The sequence below is a fragment of the Phacochoerus africanus genome, chromosome 15, assembly GCF_016906955.1.
Source record: "Phacochoerus africanus isolate WHEZ1 chromosome 15, ROS_Pafr_v1, whole genome shotgun sequence".
Lineage (NCBI taxonomy): Eukaryota > Metazoa > Chordata > Mammalia > Artiodactyla > Suidae > Phacochoerus > Phacochoerus africanus.
The window spans coordinates 131,609,214-131,628,891 of NC_062558.1; the positions used below are offsets into that span (position 1 = coordinate 131,609,214).

Below are 19,678 nucleotides of genomic sequence, written 5' to 3' on the forward strand. Positions count from 1 at the left end.
CAAAAAGCTGGCCCTGCTGACTGACCCAGAGCACGAGGAAATCTCTTTTTCTCCACGGGAAGCATCTGTACTCCCTGTACCACCATGAGCAAGAAGGGAAAGTGGGGGGAGGGGGAGCGGGGATGGGGGCCTCACGAGGAGGTCAAGGAATGAAGGATGACGGCCATCTGCCTGAGCTGTATCAGCACAATCTTTAAGGTCAAGGGTGGCCATGCAGAAGCCGCGCCTGTGAAAGGAACACGCATCATCCCCGATGCTGAAAATATAATCCCTGGTCCCTGAAACATTTCCAGCCCCCTGAGTTCTGGTGGTGGCCCTTGGCCCCAAGCAGCCCTCTCACTGTGCAAAGGAGGAGGCCACCTTTCCAATCAGATGCTCCTCCAATTCCCGTAGCTGTTCCCCGAGCCCTCCCTGGTACCTCGGCCTGAAGTCTCGCTTCCGTCCCCTCCCCGGAGCGTCTTCAGAAAAGGCAGGGGCCAGCGGGAGCTGTTAAAAGACCAGACTTAGAACAGGCCTGAGTCCCAGCTCTGCCACTTAGAGACTGTGTGACCTGGGACAGGGCCCTCAGCTTTCTAATCTCTTCACCTGTCTTTCCCTGCAAGACAAGAAACAAGGCCATCAGAGACGGTGCACGGAAAGCACCAAGAAACAAGACCCAGCACTTAGTGAGAACTCAAAAGGCACCAGCTGTCAGTCAGACCTGCGGCTAAAATCATCATTCCTCCCAACCAGGTCTTCTCACTGATGGGAGGACGGGGGCCTTACAAATGAGAGACTCCCTAACACACTTTGGGGGTTTATTTAGAGCAGCATTCAGCTAGCGTGCGTGCGCGCGCGCGCGTGTGTGTGTGTGTACACACGAGCACTCTCAAGAACAGAAACGTGCATGGAGATCTTCCTGCTCTTCTGGAAGCTCCTCCTCCCCCCCCACCCCACCCCCCGGCCCCCGGACCTGTGGATGCTCCGAATTCCACCCCTGGCTCTTCTGGTCCTTTTCCCTACATTCTGATCGCCTCCATCTCTGCAGCTTCTCCCACCCCCTCCCGGGCAAGGCCATCAAGTCCCTGCTTGCAAGTTCATACTTCCACCTGCCCGAGGGAACACATTACCTGGCTGTCTACAGAGGTCCTGTCCAAAACAGGTGGATGCCCTCCAACCTCGTCCTCCTGCACTGGCCTGTCGCTGAGCAGAGTCACCGAGTGGCATCAACCCAAGCTCCACATCTGCCCTCAAGCCCCCTTGTTGCTCTCACCTCATCTCACAGCCCCCCACCCCCCGGCCCCATTCACTCTCTCTCTGTAAAAGCGCTAGAAAGAAAGCAAGGATGGATTTCACTCCCACAGGCCCACCTCCCAGGCCTCTGCCATCTCTCAAAGGCCTCTGCCACGCCCCCAACCCACCACTCGTGGGCCACTCCCTGTACCCAATTTGAGCCACTAGAGTGAGCTTCTGAAAAGCAAATCTTAGCTCTACTTTTAAAAAAAAGTCACAGACCACTCCAGATGCTGAAAGGGTACAACTCAAAGAGCATCACCCACACTAAGACCTCCGCTGCTCCTGGCCCCACACCTCTCTCCACCCTCTCCCTCACACCCAAGGCTTGTCTAGTCACATGGGCACGGTTCCCTCTACACGCATCCCCTGGCCCAACATTCTGCATGGTAAGCTCCTATTCAGGCTTCAAAGCCCAGCTCAAATGTCTCCTCTGTGAAAACTCCTCTGATTCCCATGAAGACAGACTGCATGGCTCCCATCTCCACTTCCTCAGGTCTTTGTTTATCCACCTAGTGGATTCACAGCCAAATACAGTCTGCCTCCCCCCAGGCACCCACCCACTCCAATTGAGAGCTTCTTGGGGGTCGGGGTGCCCTGTGCTCCTCAGCCTTTACTCTGCATCAAGACCACCCAGACAGTTTGTTAAAACACAGCTTTCGGGGAGTAGGGTGGGGGCGGGGGGAGGCATTTCCAAAGTTCCTGGGTCAGGAGGCCTGACATGGGGGTCTGAGATTCTGGCCTTCCCACAAGTTCCCAGGTAATGCTGCTGCTACTGGTCCAAGGGCTGCCTTGTGAGCAGTTCAGCTCCAATACCTAAAGACAAGTTTGAGACTGGCCGTGATGAACCCTGTTGAGGTGGGTGGCCCTTCTCATCCCTGAGCCTCAGAGTCCTGGTCTGTAGAACAGGCTACTTCTGGGCTATGTCAAGGTCAGCATAGGAACAAAACCAGAGATTGCCTGGGAAGACCTCTAGAAAGGGGGGTGGGGGTACATCTGAGAGAAGCCCCTACCCAGGCAGGGGTCCCCTGCCTGATGACCTTGCAGCACTGGCCAGGGCAGGCTGGGCTACTGGGTGTGCGTTGTAGCCTGATACTAACTCGTCAGCAGATTATGTTTCCAATCACGTGAGAACCTCAACTTATATTCATTTGATTTTAAAACAGGGTTTTCTTGGAGTTCCCATCGTGGCACAGTGGTTAATGAATCTGACTAGCACCCATAAGGACGCAGGTTTGATCCCTGGCCTTGCTAAGTGGGTTAAGGATCCGGTGATGCCGTGAGCTATGGTGTAGGTTGCAGCTGCAGCTCGGATTTGACCCCTAGCCTGGGAACTTCCATATGCCGTGGGTGCAGCCCTAAAAAAAAAAAAAAAAAAAAAAAAAAAAAAACAAAAAAACGCAACCCAGGGTTTTCTTTCAAATGAACAAACCTGACACATCGTCTATCTGTAAGCTCCCAAAGTGGGGCTTTCTGGAATGTTCCCAAGTAGAGCCAAACATCCAAGGCTCTTGTAACAGTCGGCATTATCAACAGCCATGTACAACACCTGTTTGATTACTTGCCTAAGGGAAGAGAGGCCTGCGGCTTATTAAAATACCATTTACTATTCACCCACCCAACAAATGTGAGATGCCTGCTATTTGTTGGGGGGTGGGGAGCAGAGCAACCCCAACAGAATTCCCTGGAAAAGGGGATGCCGGCTGGGCTCAGGGATGGGTCACCACACACCCACCCCACAGCTGCTGAAAAAACCCTGAACGCCAGACCCGGAGGCCACAAGCTTGAGGACTTGGGCTGCAGCGAGTGGGGTAATCGGCCTGTGTTCCAGAGACGTGCCCCAAAGCCAGCGGTCTGACGACATTCCAGAAGCAGGTTTTCAGGGGCGGCGGCCTTTCCACACTAAGTGTTACCTGTGGCTCCCAGAAGCTGCTGCCGGGACCCGCTCACATGTCCCTGTTTCAGACACAAACAGTCAATAAACTGGGCCAACTCGAGAGGATACACCTGCCCCCTAAGTCTCTTAAAGGTCAGAGCAATGTCCAAATCCTAGGTGCCTTTTTTCCCCAGCCCCTCCCAGGGTGAGTATTTTCGGAATAGAAGACTACTTTTAAAGGGGCCCCAGGGACAAAAGAAAGGGAGAAAAGGGGAAGGGGGAGGGGAGTTACTCCTGGAGGGCAAGGCAGCCTCCAGCTTTTCCGACTGGGGACCTTTTGGGGTATTGTTCAGCAAGTTTACTTAAAGGGCTTGGCCTTTCTTCTCTCAGCAGGACCCCAGGGGCAACACCCCTTTCAGAGCCAGCAGAGGTATCCCCAGACTGGTCCCCCACCCCCACCCCCGCAGCAGCATCCCGGCCATTTGCAAACGAAGGGACAGCAGCTGGATACTGGGAAACAGATGGGCCTCCTCATTTGAATGGGTTTGATCTGGCAGCCCTGTCTCAGCAAGTTCAGGCCCGGCCTGTGCTGCTGAAATTGCGTTCAGGCGAAGGCACAGATTCGTAGCCCGAGGGGTCCTGGGCGAGCAGCTGGATCAGAATGACCCCGTGGAGAGGTCTTTGGAAAGTCGGGGCGGGGGCACCTCCCCCGCTAGTTGGGCCCTGCAGGGACCCAGCAAGGCAGTGCAGAGCCGCAGGGATCACTCTTCTCCGGTGACCTGGAGAGAAAAGAAAAATTCTCCCCGGAGGGATCCTCTGCTGGAGGAATGAAACCGCGTTCATTCAGGAAATTCCAGACCACGACAGGCGCCACCGCGGTTAACCTTTCTCCCCAACCTAAGCCGCAGAGTCGCGCAGAGGTAAAAGCTTCCCGAAAACAAACAAACTTTGCAGAGTCCCCACCGCCCAAAAGAGCCCCTCTGACAAGGGAGCTCGGGATCTCGGAAGCGCTGACGGGGGCGGGGGCAGCATCTTGCGGTCCCAAGACGTGAACAGGAACTTTTTTAAACCAAGACGGTGCACCCCTCTCCCTGGAGAGTGGGGAGTCTTATTTGATTCTCGAGTCCCCAGGCCAGGTCCCCAAGAGGGGAGCAGAATCATGTTCACTAGCCAGCCTGGGGCCACCTGGCTCCCTGGGCCACCTCCCTGCCTCCACCTTGGCCTGGTGGGCAAGAATCCAGACAGTGGAGGACCAGAAGGAAATGACCCACTCAAAGGTCTAAGGGCCACCTGGGATCTCCCCACTTGCCATGTTTAAGGGCGAGAGCGGAGAGGCCAGGAGGATGTCCAAACTGGGCACAGAGCAACCCAGGGGGCACGTCTGACTGGGACTGACTAGGGCTGACGTGGTGGGTTTGCTGACACATCGAGGTGGTGCCTGCATCCTTCTGGACCAGCCCCGGGAAGCTGCACAGGTGAAGGACCCAGGAAAATCCTTACCGTGGCACGAAGGCTGCCTGCAGCCCAGCCTGGCCCAGCCCACTTCTCCTGCCTCCTCTCCAGCACACCAGCCTCCTCTGGGTTCCCAGAATCCCTGGGACACACCATGCTCCACCTGGGATTAGAAGTGCCTTCCCCACCCTTGGGTCATTATTTAACAAATGCCAACCCCTCCCTCACCCCCCACTCAACTGGACTTGAGACTTCTTTGCTGCCATTCTATCCCCCGGAGCCTGGCACAAAGAAGGACACAGCAGGGTCTCAAACAACTTATTGGAGGGAACAAACGCAAAGAAGCCACAGCCATTCTGGTGCAAGCTGAGAGGTGTCCCAGAGCAACGACCTCGGCTCTGGGAGCTGCGGCTACACCAGGGCTGCCAGGTTAAGAGGAAATGTTGTCACGTCTCCTTCCACCCCGACTCAAGCCCCCTTCGGAAGGCCCCTGGGTCTTCTGCATCCACGGAGCAGGTGACCAGCGCCAAGTTCAGCTGATGGAACCCGCCTTGCTTCACCTCCACATCTAGCTGGAACCACTCAAGAGTTCACTTTTTTAAAAAAACCACCAAATTCAGTGCTCCCTTCATGGCTCAGTGGTTAACGAACCCAACTAGGATCCATGAGGATGAGGGTTCGATCCCTGATCTCACTCAGGGGGTTAAGGATCCAGCATTGCCATGAGCTGTGGTGTAGGTCAAAGACGTGGCTTGGATCCCTGTGGCTGTGGCTGTGGCCGGCTGCTACAGCTCCGATGACTCCTAACCTGGGAACCTCCATATGCCATGGGTGTGGCCCTCAAAAGCAAAAAAAAAAAAAAAAAAAAAAAAGAAGAAGAAGAAAAACCCCACCAAACTCAACTTTGTTTGCTTGTAAAATGGCCTCTGCTCCCCAGCCTCTTTTTTCCCCTCGGGACACCCTTTCTGGCCAAGACTAGAGGAAGTGTAGGTGTTCCTGCTTCTGCCCTTTCGTTCTTGGAATTTTTCCTTTTTTTTTTTTTTTTTTCTTTCCTAGCCTCTGACATTAGAAGACCCAGCATTTGTCACTTGCATGACCACAGGCTGCAGGCGCCCCAGCTCTACCAGGCTGCATAGAGTGGACCCTGACCCAATCTCAAATCAGAAATGCTGTAGAAAAGCTTGACACAATACCAAACTGACGACCAAAACTAAACATGGAGTGGGCCCCAGGGCAGACCACCAGAAACACTGGACCAAGGAGGGCCTGGTGCTGCTGCCTGCCGGCCAGCCCCTCCCAGCCTGGCTCCTGCCACGTGACTCAGCCTGGGTCACTGACTAGGACTCAGAGAGGCTTAGCTTCTTACCAATAATCGGCACACCACCAGAAGCTGTTCCAGAAGGATCACAAAGTGGTAATTATTGGAATGGTTTTACTGCCTGTGATTTTCCTTCAGGCAGCTTTCGGGGACTAGATGTGGATCTGGGGAAGAAACAGAATTGACCAGCAGAGTCCTTACGTGTTTAAGAGACAAATGACAGATTCAAGAAGGAGGGGGCCCCTAACACACCCCACAAAAGACTCTCCTGCCCAGGAAAGGGGAGTCAGTGGGAAATCTTTGTTGCCCCAGTAAATTTACTCCAAGACCTGGGCCCACGCTCACTAACTATGGCATCTTGGAGGAACTGTTTCACTGCCAAGAGTCTCACTCAAGACTCTCCTCCAGAAACTAGGAATACAAAGAGGTGGGCTCAGCTGCATGATTAAGATGAGAGATGGTGAAGGGAGGAGGATTTGAAGGAAGGAGGTTCAAAAGGTACAGACTTCCGGTTGTAAGACTGGCCCAGCGGGACCCGCTGTAGAGCACAGGGAAGTTGGCCCAATGTTCTGTGACAATCTGCCTGGGAAAAGCATCTGAAAAAGAATGGATATGTCTCTATGTATAACGGAATCACTTTGCGGGACAGCAGAAATGATCACAACATTGTAAACCAACGATACTTTAATAAAACTTAAAAACGAGAATAAGAAGAGAAATACATTTTTAAAAAGAGAAAGAAGTCCTGGGGATATGATGGACAATGCAACAACTAGAGTTAACACTGCCACATGGTTGGTATACAAGAAAGTTGTGAAGAGACTACATCCGTATTTAGAATGGATAAGCAATGAGACCCTACTTACAGCTCAGGGAACTGTATCCAGCCTCTTGGGATAGACCATGATGGAAGATAATAGGAGAAAAAGAATATATGTGTGTGTGGGGGGGTGTGCGCGCGCCTGGGTACCTTTGCTGTACAGCAGGAACTGGCACAGCATGGTAAATCAACGATTCTTTGTTAAAAGCAGTTTCTGGTGACCCACGTGGGAAAAAGAACACGTATGTACAGGCACTTGCTCACTTTGCTGTACTCCTGAAACGAACACAACCCTGTAAGCCAACTCTATACGCCAATAAAATTAAATTTTTTAAAAAAAGAGCATAAGGCCAAAGAGTTTCACTCACAAAGGAAAAAAAAAAAATACCCCTTTTTCTTTTCCTTTTTAGTGTCTCTATGACATGATGGCTGTCAGCTAAGCTTCTGGTAATCATTTCACAGTATATGCAACTCAGATCAGTGGGCTGCACACCTTAAACCGTACTGTACAGCCTCACTAAGGCTGGCAGAAAAAATTAGAAATAAGACGCTAAGGTACCTAGCCCATGGTGGGCACGAGGAGGTGCTTCACGGATGACAATAAGAATTGCTGTTATCATCACGTGCATCCTCCTCCTCTCAAGGAAGGGGCTCGAAGACTGACCGCAACCGCATCCATCCTGACCCCCCTTGCCCCCACCTCCACCCCACCTGCTCTATCATAATCCCGAGAGGGCATAACGTGAAAAGGACGGCTCAGCTTCTCTCCTCTAGTACCGTGGGCAATCTCCTCGAGCTCCCTTCCAGGCAGACTGCAAGCCCAGCCACCTGTGCACCTAGGAAGGCCCAGCAGGCTGCCCAGAGGGAGACACCCCAGACCAGCCTGGCAGGGAGCTCCCCTCAGGGGCCAGGACAAAAGCAGAACCCGCCACATCTCACCTCCCCCTGCGCCCATCCCATAACCCTCTCTCCATCCCACACAGACCTCCTCTCCGAAATATACTGATCTTCACAAGCACATGCCCCGCCGTGATCACCTGGCGGCCACTGACTTTTTTCCAGAAGGGGAAAAATAAATATTCACCCTGAACCACTTGGAGGGCAAGCAGTAAGCGGATCACCTTTCTGAAATCCAGACTTGTAAACACCCAAGATAATAAAACCAGGGCCTAGAGCTTCCTTTCTATTTTAATTAACGTAAATGCCTCTCGTCAGAAGATCTGTCGTTCGTTGTGCATGGTAGGTAAACATCCCTGAAATACTGATTTCACATCCTATCTCAGTTTTTACCAGACAAGGAGGTGGGGCGGGGCGAGGAGGAAACTTACTGAGGAGCACTTACTGAGCACCTACTGTCTGCAGGAACTACAGGAAGGGCTTCGCATACACTTGCATTTAATCAGCATGGTCCCCTGGCAAGACAGACATTATCAGACTCATGTTTGGACAGAGAGCGAGAGGCTCGGAGAGGTTATCTAACTTATCCAAGGTCACAGCACCAGCAGATAGGGAAGAGATGTAAAGAGATAGACTTGCCAGGCTCCCAAGGCCAAGTTCCTTCTGTGCGTTTCTGTCCCCAGAAAGTACATCACAGACCACTCACAATGATTTTATTCCTTTCTGGGGGGAAAAGACGTCAGATACAGAAGTGAGGCTCACTATAGAGAGGATTCCTGGTCTTTTAAAGATTTGAGTAATTTCCGATTTGAGACGTCCAGGAGGCTCAGTGGGACCACAAGGAGGTGCCCTGAAGGCTCTCACACTCTTTGGGGCAATCCCAGTGTCCACTAACTACCTGAAGTTTGAGGGTTTTCAAAGAGTTTAAACCCTAAACTCACTACTGCAAAGATCTTTATATGCATTTTACAGCACCTCCCCACCTCCTCCCTGTTCCCCTACACACATACACACATACACACACACACACACACACACACACACACACACGCGCGCGCACACACACACACACACACACACACACACACACACACACGCACACACACGCACATGCGCACACACGGCCTTTTCAATGTCTTGATATTTTTAAAACATGACACTGGTCATGTATGGAAAAACTTAACAGTAAACTGGCCTTTTAGGAAAAAAAGTCACATATCGCAACTTGGAGTTCTAGTGTTAGAAAACAGTCATGACAATTTGATACAGAGCTTATGTATTAATTTTACATTAACGTCAGAGCTCAGAGTTGGATTCTATCTTTCAAGGAAAGGGCTATATATAAATCATGAAGTCCGTATGCCCCTTGTCCTCAGTGCTGTATCTTTCGGCATTTTCCTCATAAGCGCTGTTTTTGACCTCCTCATAAAACACGTTCGCCACTAATGACATTCTATACACATGCAGTCCATTCAGACATGACGTAGAATTTAAATTTACCATGTTTTCACTGAACAAAGGGTTAAACAAGTGTAGGTCACATCTTGGTTCCCTGACTCAGTACAGTCCAAAAAAGAGCTGAAATTTTTAATATTCCCATGAAATGGCCCAAGTCCAGAATGGGACGTAATGACTTACGGTATTCCAAAGTGGAATAACTTGACAACAGCTCACACCCAACATCTTAACACTCCATCAGGGCACAAGTTTCCTAAAACCTAAATAACTGAAAATCTAAAGCTTGCCTATTTTCCTTGATTTGCACTCTTCAAGGACAACCGTGATCCGGCCCGATAATCAAAGATCCTTTTGCACAAATATATAAATGGTAAATGCTTGAAGTGAGACAAGCAGTGGCCAGTGAACGCTCGCAACCACCACCTACTACGGATGCAGCTACCATTGCGAACTTCCCATCATGCTCTAAAGTGGTACGGTAACAATCAGAGAAAGGGGGGAGAAAACTTGGGGAGAGGGCGACCTTTGGTAATTTCAAAAGGTGACCTCTTTAAGACATGTGGGGCCATCACCATGAAGAGGCCAGCAGCCTGTTCAACCAGACTTCTTCTCAGAGCTCGGCCACACTACCTTCCCACCTCCTCACATTTCCTGACCCAAGGGAGCCCCAGCTGAACCTGGCTGGGTCACTCCAGGTCTACCTGGGCACGCAGGAGGAAGTGGCCAGTTTGTGGAGACTCTCAGGCTGCCAGAGAGCCTTAAGGTTTCCCATGAAGATAAACACTGTCCCCAAAATGGGGACACAAGCTGCACACAGCTTTAAAAACACTTCAAGGTCAAGAGCCCCTACACGATGTCAAAGGGGAATTCTTCAGGGTTTGTTCATCTTGGACCAATGATCAGAAGCCCACCTCTTGCGTGTAAGGCCAACCATTCAGCCTCGTGCATTTGGTTCATGATTCAGCCATACATGGCCTTCGACACTGTCTCTGTCAGTCAAAAGAAACGCTAAGAAGGAGAGTTGGAGAGAAGGACGCGGGGTGAGGGTGCGGCACAGTTAACCACATCTGGCGTTTCAATGCCAGGAAAGCTGGAAAAGCAGAGCCATCTCTAAATCTTACTTGGATACAGCAAAAGCATAAAAAGAATGCAAAACCTAAGGCTCAAGTCATCCCTCCAGGAAAACAAAACAATAACAAAGGCCATGGGCATTTCAGCACAGCCACATCAAACCCCAGCAGATCAGAAGCATCTGTGGGATGGCCTGAAAAACTTTCAAATGATCACTTCTGAACTGCCAACCAAGACCAGCCGCCCTGCTAAGCATCAAACCAGCAGAGTGGAAAGTAGCACACAAGCTATGTTTCCTACTGAGCCTGAGATGCTGCCACCCAGAGCTCAATTTCCCACGTTTTCCTTTCAAGACTAAAAGTAGACAGCATCCTTAATGGAAATGTTAAAATTACGCCAGACTCTGATGAAACGGGGGGGGGGGGGGGGGTAGCCTTTTAACAATGACCCTGGATAAGCAAACATCCAGATGAGAGACTGCAAGCCGAAGGGCTACCTGGACACATTTTCTTGAAAATGCAAACATGAAACAAAACTCTTCCTGTTTAAACACCACCCCAGTTATTTCATAACCATGTAATTATTCATTAAGTCTGATACTGGAAACATCTCATATTGGGTTGCTCGAGCTATTTGAATTCTCACCCAAAAATGAGTGAGAAAAGCTTGATAGGAACAAGTCTTCAGTTGTGGCCTGGGGGGTGGGGGTGGGGCGACTAGTCCCCCAGTAGGTAGTCAGTGTTTTAACTGGCTAAAACAAAAAGGCAAAACACACACACACACACACTCACTCACTCTTCAAATTGAGATGAGAACGACAGCCAGTATAGAAAGTATACAAATACCAATTCCTGCAGCTTGCCAAATTTTTGCTCTAGAAGTAATATTAAACACAGCTCTTTGTCTATGAATTGTGCAATACTTTATATACTAATAAAGAATGTATACTTCTTTATTGTGTATTTAACTGCATAAGCCTGCATTTGGTTTAATTTACCAAGAATAAGTCCTTGTTCCTAAGGTAACTATCAAGTTACAGTCAACTCTTAAATATTAACACTCACATTGAGGGACAAAGATGCAGATTAATACAAAACAGAAGATTATTTTAAATCATTCACTCTTGGTATGCGGATATATTCTTTTTTTTCTTTTCTTTCAACTTGCAATTAAATGCGTATGGCTGATATTACGGCATTTACAATACTTCTAACAAAGGACTTAAACCATACTGCAAAAATCTGACTTAGGGAGGTCTCTACGTGGGCCCCCTCCTCAACCACTCTGCTCTTGAACTTTGGACCAACTCACATTGGCCAAGGACCGCATCACCCCTTAGGAGGATGCCAAAAATTTGGCATTTAAAAAAAAAAAAAAGCAAACTACTTTCTTCCCAGGTTGTTGCTTTTTTCAGAATCACACTTGTGGAGGGTGGGAAAGTAATTATGGGTTTTGGGTTGGAAACGCCGTTTTTTTCCTTTAGCTCCTACCGGGCTGGCATAAACAAAGATGTCATAGATATCAACAATGACTTAATTAACCAGAGTAGGTGACGACGGCAGAAAGAACGTGAAAGTAAGAGGTGCCTCCTCCACAGGGTAATCAGGTTTGACAATACTTTAAATAATTAGCATCTTAATCAACAGAACAGTCCTTGGCATTGAGGCCTGGCCCCCTTGAGTCAACAACTGAGTTTACACCCTTCACAGCTGGCCCCCGACAAAAATGAACGACCCCTTGAAAACAGTCATCTGTACTTTGGAGTAGTAACGACGAAAATCTCCTAGCGATTATTTTCTTCTTAAGTCAGCTGAGTCGACCCAAACGCACTGCTACTATATCAGGACGTGTCCAGAAGACAAATGACACATGACAGACGATGTGATGTGTGAGATGATGATACGACGATACCGTACAAAAGCCGAGACAATTGGAGAAGGATCCTCTAGTGGGAGAGCGCAGGCTCCTTGCGGGAACTCAATCACATTTTCCTCTGGTTCAGCCCAATACACATTATCTAAACGGAGCTTCCAAATTAGCAAACCAAAAAGTCTTCCCAGATAAGGCCTTTGTGCCACAGAATAGAAGGATTGCAAGGTTGAAATAATTTTAACCACAGCAATCGTGACACCCACCAAGGAGGACCGGCAGGGACTGACAGACACCAGTGCTGGGGGGACTCGGTCTCTCATCGGTCTGTCTCTCTCCAATTCGCCAGGACACAGCCTAAAACTGGAGCTGGCCTGCCCAGCCTGCTTCCAGTTACGAAAAACTCCTCTTTCTCATCGACAATTAGATGGCCTTCCTCATAACCTCTGACACCAAAGCACAACGCCAGCCACGGAAGAACTCGTCTTGGGGCTCGAATGGGCTGCCGGGGTTGGAGTAAGAGGCGGCGGAAGGGTAGAGCCTGCAGAAAGCAAACACAGCCGCCTGGGAACACGAAGGGCCGCCTCCATCGGACAGCAACTTTCTTCTCAACTGTCTCCGAAAGCCTGGATGTTTCCTGACATTGTGGCAACGGAGCCACAGGACTGCCAGCCTGCGGGACTGGGAAGCTGCATGTGCCCAGCTCACTGAGAACAATGATAACACGCCCCAGGTGTTTATCACATGCCAGACCCCATGCCAACCGCTCCTTGTGTCCAGGCACATCTGCTTCTCCCAGCCGCCTTTCAGAAGATTGCAGAGGGTATTAATATTCTTTTAACGTATTGGATTAGAGTGTCTCATCCAACCCGCAGATGACAGAAAGGGAAACTGAGAACCAGGGGGTTGTACGCTTTGCCAAAGCCCCTTCTTTGCGGAGTTTTGTGCCTTCCACGGAGCCTTTATTTTTCTTTTAACCTCTTACAACTCTGGACGCAAATCTCATAGGAGCTATGAACTCAGAAACATGCACAGAAAGACATGCACAAAATATGACCTACCATTTCGGGGAACCCAGAGACCTCCCCTCCACCCCCAAGTGCACCCACAGATACCAGGTGGAGAAGACTGACCTCCAACAATACTCATGTTGCAGGACACACATTGTTACACAAAGAACCACCGAGGGGACTTCATCCCTGTCCACTGTCCCCCCCAACCCAACCCCCACCTCACCTCTTTCTTCCTGAATATATACATGCACATTTTAAACGCTCTTCAATAATGAAATACAATAAAAAGAAGTCCTCCAGGACCATTTTACACTTGATGTTGAAATAAACTCCCAATAATGCTGCCCCAAAAGTCTAAATGAAAGATGACATTTTATTCCCAACCTGGCCCATTCCTGGGCTCACGCGGTAGGAAATCCCAGCTCAGCTGCCTCGGAGCGCGGTGTGTGCTGACCCTCCACTCCCGGGGGAACACCAGCAATTAGTGAAACATCCATGTTAATTATTAGCAAAATTGAAAAAGTACAGGCAAGACTTTCAGAAGCGGGGACCCTTTTCCCTCACGTGAAGCCCTTGAAAGCTGCCACACCACAGCACATTCGTGCTGAGGCCACAAGGAGACAGGTCAGCACTGTCACAGCTGGAGTCCCACCAGACGCCCTTCCCGGAGCCCTGAGGCCACTGCCGTGTCACCACACCTGCTCATTCCAAAGCCTCTGTAGCTCCGTGCAGGAAAAAGGGCCCCTGCCTCCTCCTACGACTGCTGGACCCTTTTAGAAAAAGTGTTGCCCTCATCCTTTGGTGACTCAGTGGGACCCCACCCCACCCCCCCACCTCCACCCCTTGCATCCTCTCATCTCGGACACAGCCCTGCTTCCCGTCTGGTCCTGGACGGGCTCTCAGTCCTCTTCAGCGCAGGGTGCCTTTCCAGAACAGCTGGGCTGACCCCAGCCCGCTCAGGCTGGCCGAGGGCCCCACAGCTCAGCCGGCACCAGGTGGGCTTGCGGCAAACAGGTTCATTAAGTGGCGATGAGTGCTGGGATCTGCCGTTTTATTCTCGGATTACCACTCGAAAAATAACTCAGCCACCAATATTCCCTACTGATGACAGATTTCAGGGCTCCCCCAGTCAAGGCCTGGCTACCGTCATCTCAGAAGGACCTGGGAAAGACGCTCCAAATCTGCCCAGCGGGATAATGCAGCCCTGTTTCGTAGGCCTTGAAAATTCCATCTCCAAAGCCCAAACGCCAATGCACGCCCTGTTACATCTGGAAGTCCTCATAGATTCGGGAAAGGCCCAGGTACATTTCAAACTGACCTAAAATAGAATCTGCCGCTGTGTGACGGCCGGCTGAAGTATTATGAATTACAAGGGCTAAAAAGAATGTAACGTGTCAAGCATCCCTGTGCGGAACTTCAGAAGCAGCTTTTGCTTCTTAGACAATGAAAATAAAATGTCAGCATTTCAGATGTTGGCAATCTCCCTTTTGTCAGAAAATAGCCATTCTTTACATTGTAAGCAAGACTCTGCAGTAAGCGTGCTCCTGCAGGAAGCGCTAGACAGCATTTATCTACACGCTCCCCTTCCGCAGCTCCCCTGGGCGCTGGATCAGCTGCCGCTGCCCCCTCACCCAGCACAGAGAAACGCACACGCCAAGAAACCACCAAACTACACCACTCTGCCTGCAGTGCTACAGCAAGGAGCCTTCTCCCCAATTTCTCTGACTTTCCTTTGCTCGTTTGCAATAAAAGGGTGGCTGATCCTCAACCAGGCCTTGACCTGAAAAGTCAGAGCCCCCAGACAAATCCCCAAACAAACTTGGTACCCTGAAAGTCAACTTAACCTACCTTCTGGCTCCACCGTGGTATCCTCAACTAAATTGAAGGAGGGCCGGGCCAGAGACAAGGTTGCCATGGTGACCACAACCAGGCAGATGAAGCGGCCCCAGCTGACCATGGTTACGCTGCCAATCCCCCGTCCTCTTCCATATCTCCATGTGGACGTTAATCCCATCTGCACACTTCCTCTACGAGCATGGACAGCCAGCAGCAACGCCTTCGGCCGGCCGTGGGCTCAGGAACCAAGGTGCTGCGGCAGCCGCTGCTGGCCCTGCTGCCGCTTCTGCTGCTGCTGCAGCCTCTGGAGGAAAGAGATTCGCGAGTCAGTGAGGCTCCCCCAATGCCAATTCATTTCAACCCAAGTGGGTTAAACGGTTTTTTCATCATCTGCAAATGCCTTCCATCCGCACCTCACTCCCAAGGGGTTTCCATCAGACTGGTCCACAGAAACGTGTTGGGCTGACTGTTTAAAAAGCCTGTGTTTAAGAAACAGATATAAAAAAAAAAAAAAAAAAGTAGCTCCGGGACACAGATACGTGTGGCCACTTCAGTTGAGCAAAGAGTACTCTCCTCCCCCCTCCACTGTCACCTCCACAGCCCTCAAAAAGCAGAAGCACCATGACCTTAGTTTCAAGGGCAAGTACAAAAGCAAGTTAAGAGTGCTCGGGCTGGCATACCCAGTCTCGCTAACTTCTCTGAGGCCAGCTGGGCTTCAGAGGCGTCTGCTTCTGGGGGCTGGAGCTGAGCGGTGTGCTCCACCCTCACCAGAGTCCTCAGGAAGAAAGGGGACCAGCAAAATAAAAAGAACCCCAGGAAGGCGACCAAAAATTCCCATCAGTTTACACTTGTCAAGACTCATTTTCAAGCGCAGAAAGGTATTTCAATCTTTCGCCAAGCAGCCACTTACAAAGGATGAACGGAACTGCAATACATTCAAAGCAGCTGATCCCCAAAGATTCGAAGCCTGAATTCCCTTCCACTGTGACTAATGGCAGCCCAGGCCTCGTGAATGTCTTCAAATTAGTCAGAGGGTTAAGAAACGCAGCAGTTGCAAACTCTGAGGAAGAACGCAGGCATTTACTAATGATGATGATGACGACGATATGTAAATTACTGCCAAGGTATGTGATTGGGCCAACAACGCTCAATAGGCTAACCTATTGGCTAAGATGTCAGAGTAGAAGTTACGAGGGGGTGCTCAACTTTCTATTCTGTTCACCCATTTGATCAAAGGCAAAGAGAACTTTCCAAGCTTAAGATATTCCAAGTAACTTTAAATCAGTATCAATTACTAAGCACAGAACCGAAATGCGTAAACTTTAAAGAACTGGATTCAAACAATCACAAGTCGTTTTAGAGGACTGGGGGTGTGGGGGTGAGACCTTTAATATAAAAATCTCTAAACCCCATGCTTTTTGCATGCCAACCTGATGTTTCAAATTATGACACAGGATTTCAATACTTCTTGAGCCTCCCCAAAGCTACATCAGAAAAAAACTTGTAGCCTTGAGTAAGGATTAAAAAGGGTAAGGAGAAAGAGGATGCCGCACTATCTCCAGAGGAAGAATAATAATAAAAAAAAAAAAAACTCTCTGCTTCAAAGAAAGCAAAAGCAGGAAAAGCCTGAGTGCCCACTTCGTGTTTTCAGATTGAAGGATTTTGGGGGGCTGACTTTTCCTTTCCTCTTAAAGTTAAGAGCCTCGAAAGATAATTCCATATCTATTTCTACATGTGTGTGGGAGTAAAGCACACATTCTCATTGATTTACTAAGCATTTCCAGAATGCATGGGAATTTTCTGCCTCTCCCACAACTCCAGGAACAACCTTAAATCCTAGCAGGAGCCTGGCCCCAGGCTGCTTGGCCAGCCTCATCATCCACCTGTCCCAGCCCAGAGGGGCGTCCTTTGCCCTAGGCAGGGGGGAGGTGGACAGTGAGTGACCTCAGCTAAGTCCCAAGCAATTCATTCATCCCATCAGCTCACACCAGAAACTTGATTTGTCACCATTTCCAGGTCCAGGCCCCAAGGCCGCCCCCAACTCCCCAAGTCTCTGGGAAGTGGAGGCCCAGGACGGCAGGTCTGTACAACTCCTCATCAGAATGGACGAAGTATAGAGGGACCTCCTAGGCAGGATAATTAGGTCCCCAGGCTCAGTGTTGGGAACACAGGCCCAGCATGCCGCTGGCGGCCACAATCCCAGCTTCCTGCCTTCAATACCCTAATCCTTCCTGGAGTCTGAGCCTCAGTGAAAGCCCGAGCATGTTTATTTTTTCCCCTTGAAAGGGAACTCTCTTCCCGCCTGGGCAAGGGAGGAGCTGTCACCTTCTCAGTGATGGATGGCTCTTCACGGCCACCCATTCCCCTGGTCCATTTTCATCTCGGTACAAGCCTGCCCCCAAAGACGGGCAAAGCGACAAGTGAGAGAGCTTGGCTGGGAAGTGGTCTCTGCGCCAGGTCTACGCTGGGCTCCTCAGTTTACTAGAACATTCCCCACCTCTACCCCCCAAAAACAGGCTCCAAGAAGGCAAGCCAATACAGCGTCTGCCTTAACTGAGCATCTACCCCTAAGTGGAGGTCTGCCTGCCAGCCCAGCACTCCCCAGCTTTGTTCCTGGTAGATTTCACATCACCAAGAGTGACAGGCAAGGGGGAGGCACTCAGGTCCCCCAAGGGGGTAGATCCACCTCCTGGCTCAAAGCTGCCCTAGGCGCCCCTTCTCCCCAGGGCTGAACTGGGAAGGGAGCTCTCAAGGGGTCAAACGCAGCAGAGCTGGGGAGTTCTCACCATACTGAAATCGCCAAGAATACAAAACACAGGCTGACCCGGGACCGCCTTCCCCCTCGCTGTTAAGGCCGGCAAGCCAATGAGAACTTGCAGCAGCTTGGGCAGAACTCAGCACCAACAACCTGGTTTCCCCGTAGCCGTTCTTTCATTTGTTAGCCCGGCAGATCGCGGCTTTCTCCCCCTTCTCGGGGCGCTAAAGAGCTCAGAGAAATCTGCATTTTAATTGACATTCCAGGGAGAGGGAGAGGGGCGCCTGATTGCTTTTCTATTCAAACTAAACAGGCTTTTCAGATGAAAATGAGTCGAGGCCAGAGGAAGATTTACGGGGATTTGGGACCGAGGGGACAATGGGGTTTTAAATGTTGATAGCGTTTCACACCAAACACATAATGAGTGAAAAGCAGGTTTGCCTTTAAGGGTAGGTTTTATTGAATCGGGCTAAAGGAAAGAAGGTCCGGAGAGGAGTCTGGTAGGGAGTCGGCGGCGAGGGGAGCGGCGGAGTTTCCTAGCCCCCTGGCCAGACCCCGGCGCCTGGCCCCGTGGCCGCGAGGGTCCGAGCCCGCGCCAGGCCGGGCCCTCGGCTGTTTCCCCGGCGCGGCCCGGTCGCTGAAAGAATGAGCGCGCAAGTTAGAACTCGCCTGCGCTTTCGACATCTCAGAGCTGCTGCCGGCAGAGCAGGGAGAGAACTAGAAAAAGTCGGTCCAGTTCGCCCCCTAGCCCCAGGCGCGCCGCGCTCCCCCTAGCGCCGACGGCGGCTACGGGCGAGGGGCGCCGGGCACCAGAGCAGCCCTCTCCCCAGTTGTGCCACCACCGAGCACTGCCTACCCTACGGAGGTGTCGCCCGCCCCACCCCAGCGGCTCCCTCCGGGAAAAGGGCCCCTGCCCGGGGCCTGGATGGGACGGGGCTGGCGCTCCTCCGGCCGCGGAACGAGGCACCCCGAAGATGCTCCTACGAGCGCTGGACCTGCGGGGCTGTGCCACCAGCGAGGCAGCCCCGCTGCTCGCCTGCCAGCTCTGGGGCCAGAGGAAAGCACCCGGGCAGCGAGAGCGCGCCAGCCGGAGTTTGACAGGGGGAGTGTCAGCGCCAAAGGCAGATGTCAGCATCTAGATGGGGGTGGTAGAGGCAGAATTTCCCTAACGCCAGTCGTCAGCACGCACCCAGCTCCCCCATCACCTAGGCAGCCAAAGAGGAAGGACAGGGAGCAGGCTCCACAGTGCCAGCCCTCCGCTCGGGGGACGGTTCACCCGCCTCCCGGGCTCCCACAGAGCCCACTTTCCCGCCTCGCGAGGCTCCCCGAGGCACCCCACACGCCGATTACCTTGAATGGCAACGCTCCTCGGCAATCAGTTCTGTCCCCGCGCCCGGCGTGGGTCAGGATGGCGCAAGCGACGAGCTTCCCCCCAAAAAGTGGTCCTTGAGTCCTGGCCAGCGCCAAGGCTCCGAGGCTTCACGCGCACCCCAAGCTGCGGAGGCGCGCGGGCATGACGCCCGCCGACTGCGCTCGGATTTGGGGAGCGAGAGGAAGAAAGGACTCTCAGGCTTGGCGTTTCCTCCACCAAACTTTACTCGCAACTTGCGAACGTTCGCAGAGCGCAGGGAAGCCGCGGCCTCGGGGCGCCCGGGGCTCGCGGCCCGGCCCCGCCAGCCCGGAAAGGAGTCGCCGCGCAGGGCCAGCTACGCTACCCGCAGACCCCGCGGCGCCCGAGCTTTGTGGCGGCCGCGCTCGCCCGCTCCGCACCCGCCGCCCGCCCGCTCGGCTCTCCGCGGCGCTCTCGGCTGCCGCCGCCGCCCGCGCCGCCGCCCCCTCCCGGCGGGTCACGCCCCCGCTGAAACCCGAGCCGTTTCCTGGACGGCGGCGCCCGCTCTGCCAATCAGCGCCGCGCGCCCCGCCGCCGCCCGGACTGCGCGCGGCTCCCGACGCCGGCAAGCGGCCCCGAGACACCGGCCGGGACCGGGTCGGAGCGAGGCAGCAGCATCCTCTGTGAATCAGGCCGGTCCCGCGCCCCCGC

At 52.0% G+C, this 19,678-nt stretch overlaps 1 protein-coding gene across 15 annotated transcripts in view; it reads right to left on the reverse strand.

Moving 5' to 3' along the window:
• The window catches only part of FGFR2 (fibroblast growth factor receptor 2), a 107,995-nt gene extending 88,602 nt beyond the window's left edge, over nt 1-19,393 (reverse strand). For 4 of the 15 annotated variants that reach the window (XM_047762605.1, XM_047762603.1, XM_047762600.1 and 1 more), the window contains exons 1-2: nt 18,988-19,391; nt 14,895-15,186 (exon numbers count right to left, since the gene is read on the reverse strand). In XM_047762605.1, coding sequence (XP_047618561.1) covers nt 14,895-15,060 — 166 coding nt within the window. In that variant the 5' untranslated portion in view covers nt 15,061-15,186; nt 18,988-19,391. Of the gene's footprint in view, nt 1-14,894; nt 15,187-15,792; nt 15,812-18,987 lie in introns of those variants that run through there. The other 11 variants (XM_047762607.1, XM_047762606.1, XM_047762604.1 and 8 more) reach the window with 4 other exon arrangements.
• Between the last annotated feature and the right edge of the window lie 285 nt (nt 19,394-19,678).